This window comes from Fragaria vesca, linkage group LG5 (genome assembly GCF_000184155.1).
Source record: "Fragaria vesca subsp. vesca linkage group LG5, FraVesHawaii_1.0, whole genome shotgun sequence".
In the NCBI taxonomy this organism is placed as follows: domain Eukaryota; kingdom Viridiplantae; phylum Streptophyta; class Magnoliopsida; order Rosales; family Rosaceae; genus Fragaria; species Fragaria vesca.
The window spans coordinates 4,185,546-4,191,671 of NC_020495.1; the positions used below are offsets into that span (position 1 = coordinate 4,185,546).

Sequence of the window (6,126 nt, forward strand, 5' to 3'; positions counted from 1 at the left end):
TATCCACAAAAAGGGTTTTCCAACTTGAAAATCAAACCAAAGCTTGGATCAACCACATTGTTTTTGGATCCTTCCAAAAGTAATGGGGTTGCCAAAAGAAACAAAAGGGATTAGAAAGTAAATGGAGTTCTAACATATATGATCATATAGCAAGTAGCATCATGTCCCAAATACATATATTATGTTTAGGATAGTTTAATTATCTTTAAACCAATAATCAAGCACCACTTGGGTGGGCCATAATGGGGATTTGGGAAATCTTAAGATGATAACATTGGCATCACTTCAAAGTTCAATCAACTAGGAAAGTAAAACTAAAGGAGAAAATGAAAAGCATGATTAAGGCCCCTAAAATAAGTGTGTTTTTATACTAAGATATGGGTGGAAACCATTACAACGAGCTTAATTATGCAGACATGGTTGTTAGGCTAATTAATCAAAAAGGGTTAAGCGGCAGCTCTAGAAGAAGAGCTCCATCTGATTGGACGCACAATTATATAAACCCTAGCTAGCTAAGCTAAGCCTTCTTCCTCGACCTCGACTTGGTTATGGGCGTGGGTTCCCACAATGTGCGGTTCGGGTCCTACCGGAGTTTGTTCGAATAGTGAGGAACCAATGAGGTGCGGCGTCACATGGTTAACCCTTCGTCAGAGGGAGAAGCCCTTGTGCCCTATGTCACCCGTGTAACAACATTCAACATAAAATATAAGGATTTTGAAGTCATATATTGCCCTAGTTTAATTTCTCTCCCTCTTGGGCAGCATGTTTCGACTTTTATATCATGTTTTGGAGTTAATTGGTTGCTAGTTTTGTGTTGCTTACCCGCTCCCTTGACCTAAAAATGGGTATATTATAAATATGATCATGCATACACTCAAATTGTTTACGTACATTCTACATTTAGGGTTTAGGTACGGTTTTACTCATTTGACTAAGATTTAAACACAAAGTGAGTTTGGTTCGAAAGTTTCTATTTATACACCTGAAGTGTTACTGAGATCGATTCTTATGATCGGTACGATTTTTCTTCTTAAGATTTAAACTATAATTTAGGGTTTATGTACAATTTTACTAATTCGACTAAGATTTAAACTATACAACAAGCGCAAAATAAGTTTGGCCTGAAAATTTATATTTCTACTGAGATCGATTCTTATGATCGGTACGATTTTTCTTCTTAAGATTGAAGAATAACTCGAGGCATATTGTGAAATCAACCTAGTTTTAGCTAGAATATTGATATATATGCATGGAAGCTGTTTTTCTTGTAAGTTCTTTTGTAAAATCAGTAACTTTCATCCAATTAAGAAAAAAAGAAAGAGAAAACCCGAGGGGAGACAATTCATTAATATATTCAGCGACCACTTACTGTTTCCCAACTAACAAACCTCTATGAACTCGTCAACCTTTATGGTACACACATGGACCTGATGATCGAGAAGATCGAGATCACTTCCTAGAACTTACATTTTTTTCTTTTTGAGTTCGACCAACTCCATGAAATGAGCCCCATGTAAATAGTAGCTGATTAGCTTTGCCTTGGCCAACCTTGCTCCCCTAATAGTCAAGATTAAGACCCTGCTGAGATCAAAATCATTGGATCCAATTAAAAACCAAATAAAGTATGTTGTTTAGTTTAGAGAGAATTAAATTAATTAGTATGTGGTTCATCATTTCAAATTGGTTACTACTTCAGATATATCTGTCATCCCAACTCCTAAATCTATGTGCCTTATGATATAATCATTCCTGGTCCCAATAACTCATCTATGATCCATGTATTATGCACTTGTTATATGAATCAAGAGTACATTTTACATTAGTCATAAACTAATAGGGTAATAAGAAAAACTATGAATTTATATATGTGCAGTACTTTTGATGATCTAAACCTTTCGATCATGAAGGTAACATTTTGATGATTTCTTTTGTTTCAAATAGTTTTTGACGTCATTAATTAGTGTTTACGAATATAAAAGGGACATATATACGAGTAGTACGTAGTACAAAGAGTGGTGTGTCCGAGTAAAAAAAAAAAAAGGATACACCGTACACCATCTTGAGTTGTTTGCAGAAAATTCAGTGGTACGGAACCGAAAGAAGCTAGAGAAAATTGTACCATGTCACAAAGTGATTATAGAACTTTGAACACAGTATAGAGACAGTTCGATCACAAGTCACAACGTACCATTCCATAATTGATGGGTAAAAAGAAGGGAAATATTTGAAGAAAATTCATGCGATAAATTAACCATGATCGACAGCTTGACTTTAGTTTACCTAACATAGATATTTCATGTTTCAATAAGCTTAGTTAATTTGTATATGGAAGTACTAATGATGAATAATGAACAAATCAAACGGTCGAAAAGTTTGCGAGCTTTGAGTCTGGCTCCAAATTAAGGTGATGATCCAGATGATGATGGGGGATCCGATCGAGTAGATTTTTAAGATTGGGAAAATTTTGATTTTGACTAGCTAGAAAGAAAACAGATGAGAAAGAGAGGAGACAGGGTGGGTCGGATTTGGAGTTTTGATGAAGACTTTGGGTTAACCAGAGGCTAAAGAAAAGAGCTTTCCGAATTAACAATGTCATTAAACTAATTCAAATATAATGGAAGTGGGAGATTACGAAGCCAAATTCGATCACTTGTAGCTGGTTTCTCCTTCTCTTGTAGTTAGTAAGATTCGCAGAGATCTCTTCCATAAAGAAAGTAAATCATTCATGCATTTGATTAATCCGGATTTCAACGTCAATCACGCAAACATCCCTAGCTAATTAAACGTCGATTAATTAACCTAATCACCCATCATCAACACGTAATGGTAGGACCGAACAAGAACACACCTGATGTCCAACACTTTAAGCTAGACTACTTGGAGCTAGCTAAAGAGTTGAGATCGAGCTTCCCATGTTGACTTTAATCACAAAACTGCCATCATTACCAGCTCTACTGCTACTGCAGAATTTGTTGAAGCTAAACGTTTTGGAATTGTGGAGGGCGTAATGCGTATCTGTTTGCCAGATATGGAAGATTATTACGATGGCGACACCTGGGGCCATGCAAACTGAGTTGGGAAAAGCTTGACGGTAATAGCAGCTAGATCTAAGATTTGCATGCATGGAGCTGGTTTTGACTTTCAGTAAGAAACAGAGAGAACTCGAACAGCTAGCTCCGTTGGTGGGTGGTGTCGGCTCTTCCTGACTGCTTCCTCAGCCCCTGAGATTTGAGAGCTCCAGATTCCAGAGCCATCTAGCAGATGCAGATCTTCACAGAGTGGAGGGTAAAACTGGAAGTGCGTGCCAGGGAGGTGTTGGAGATGGAGACACTGTAGAAGTGAATTGAAGGTTCCAAGTTTTTTAAAATTTCTAGGCTTGTTTTCTCTGGCAGTTGAGGACTTGAAGGAGCAGTTGGGGTCAGGGAAACACAGGAAATAGTTAGCTTCGATCATTTCCTAGGGTTTCGTTCCACTACTGCAGCTGATAGAGGTTTAAACTACCTGCGAGATTACGCAAGTACCCCACGTTTTGAAACCCGTAATCTAGCTCACTTTAATTAGTTCCTACTCAATAAACAGAGACCGTGTGTGTAGCCACAATTTTTTATGAAATGCAAAATTTTGGGTTTAATTAGTTATTGCTTCAACGCACGTATTACTTGATACAATGTTTGTTGTAGTTACAATTGTGTGATGTGTTTCTGACTTTATTTATGAATGAATAAGTATTTATGAAATGACCTTGAAATTTTGTTTGAATTTATTGTTCAAATCTAGATTTATGAAGTAGTGACATTACCCATTTGGCTGCTCTATAGACCAAACAAGGTATGTCATTGTATTTACTCATTCGTGTGAAAGAACATTATGTATTTGAAAACACGTTGTAACTTAAACATTTATTTGTACATATCGAATACTCGACTGCATATCGAATAAATGTTAATAAAATATGACCGATCAATAGTTGTATTAAAAAACAAAAATTTTCAAATTCGTGCTACTTTCAAATTCAAACTAAAGTACAAGTTATATTCATAACCACTCGCACTCACCTAGCTTTCTTCTGAAAATGTTCATGCATGAGACAAATCTAACAGATGTGCGTACGATCGAGCTAGAGAAACTGATTAGAAACAAGAGGGGTATGTACCAAGTACCAAGTACCAACTACAATACATGGGGGCCTATATCTTTAACGTGTCGACTAATGAGCCTTCAACCAGAAGTAGTACACTGGAGTGATGGTGCCAAGGTTTCTTAATTTGATCAAACACATTCTTTCAGCTTCGGTATTGGTCATCCTCCCCCAAAGTTTTCATGATTAATCCAAATCAACTAAGTTAAGCCATCGTCTCTGACCCCCATATATACAAGTACTTGCCCCAGACTTTTCTAACCTAATTTCTCTTTGTTAATTGACTAATGAGAGTGATGATGATCGAGGTTGTAGTCCTCTAATTCAAAGGGTTGTATATATCAGAGTCTCTCTGATGCTGCCCAACACCAAACCGTCCAGTTCACGAAAATGAAAACTAATCAAAATCTTGTTGGTTATTAGTTTAACTAGTGCATATGCTTTGCTTAGTGCTTGCTTGGTTCACCCAATTAATATAACAAACAAGTTAAGCTAAGCTAATCCCCCTGGTAGCAAACCCAATCATACATCTAATTCTTGTTATTCTAATTCCAATTTCAAAATTAAACAACAGTGGTATTAGTATCATGCTCGATCAGCATCACATGCATCACATTCTTCTCCACTCAGAAATGACAAACCCCCCGTTAAACCTTAAACAATGGATTTACCTGTTCTGTAATCTGATCTAATCACTGATTTAAGGAAGAGAAGCTCCTCATGTTAATCAAAGGGCATTTCTGAAATTTGACAGGCAGGGTGAGAAATGACTCAAATGAGAATAGGGCAAGCAAAGGCAGAGCAGGACAAGTGCAATCTGGGTTTTGGGGCCCCGATGGTGTTTCTTGGGTCGTGTGTGTTTCCCTAATATTTACAGCGTATTTCATCCAACTCTCACTTTCTTCTTTCTTCTCCCACTCTTGGGATGTCCGCAACCGCAACCATCTCTCTCTCTCTCTCTCTCTCTCTCTCTCTCTCTCTNTAGCAAATATGCATACACATCATAGCATACACATCATCATCAAATTAANAAGTCAATTAGCTAGAGACCTCTCTCTCTGTCTCTCTCTAGTTTATATATAATACACCAACACACTGTCACAACTCCTACCTACTACTCCTCTACTCTCTAGCTCCTACTTTCCTTTCCTTCCTTCCTTCCCTTACGTCTTCTTCTCTCCTACTCTACGAATACTCTCTCTCTCTCTCTCTCTCTCTCTCTCTCTCTCTCTGTGTTGATCCCTCCTAGGATGGCAGAGGCTGCAGAAAGAGAGCTACAATATCAAACCAGACCAATCAACACCTCATCTAATACTAGCAGTGCTGCTGCTAGTCCAACCACCACGCGCTTAAAGCTCTTTGGCTTCAATGTCAACCAGCCCTTAGAAGACGTCGAAGAAGCCGCTGTTCTTGAGTCTGCAAAGACCACTCCTTCCGGATCGCCGGAATCCGGCGGGTTTTCCACCACCGGCGACCGGAAGTACGAGTGCCAGTACTGCTGCCGAGAATTCGCCAACTCGCAAGCCCTCGGCGGCCACCAAAACGCTCACAAGAAGGAGAGGCAGCAGCTCAAGCGGGCCCAGCTCCAGGCCAGCCGAAACGCCGCCGTTTCGTACGCGCGCAACCCCATAATCTCCGCCTTCGCTCCGCCGCACCACCTCCTGGCGCCGCCGGGGTCGGTGATGGTCCCGGCGGCGTCTCCGGCGTCCCCGTCGTGGGTGTACGTGCCTCGCTCGGCGACGCCGTTTCAGGTCTCTCACGGGTGCGTGTTCCCGGCGGCGGCGGGGAATGGGAGGAGCGGAGGGAGTTATGCGTACGGCGGAGGTGGCGGAGCGGAGTCTGCATTGACGATGATGGGGCAGCAAGTGCAGCAGGGCCACCGGGCCCATGGAAGAGCAGATGGGCCTTCTTTGAGTAGGTTCACTAAGGGGGATGGTGGGCCAGGTTTCGACGATGGGCTGGGCTTGGACTTGCAACTTAGCCTCTAA

The 6,126-nt window shown here is 40.3% G+C and overlaps 1 protein-coding gene across 1 annotated transcript; it reads left to right on the forward strand.

Annotated features, from left to right (window-relative positions):
- The first annotated feature begins 5,388 nt into the window (after positions 1-5,388).
- LOC101293689 (zinc finger protein 6-like) lies at positions 5,389-6,126 on the forward strand. Its single transcript, XM_004300926.1, has one exon. It carries the CDS (start codon positions 5,389-5,391, stop codon positions 6,124-6,126), a length of 738 nt encoding a protein of 245 aa, XP_004300974.1.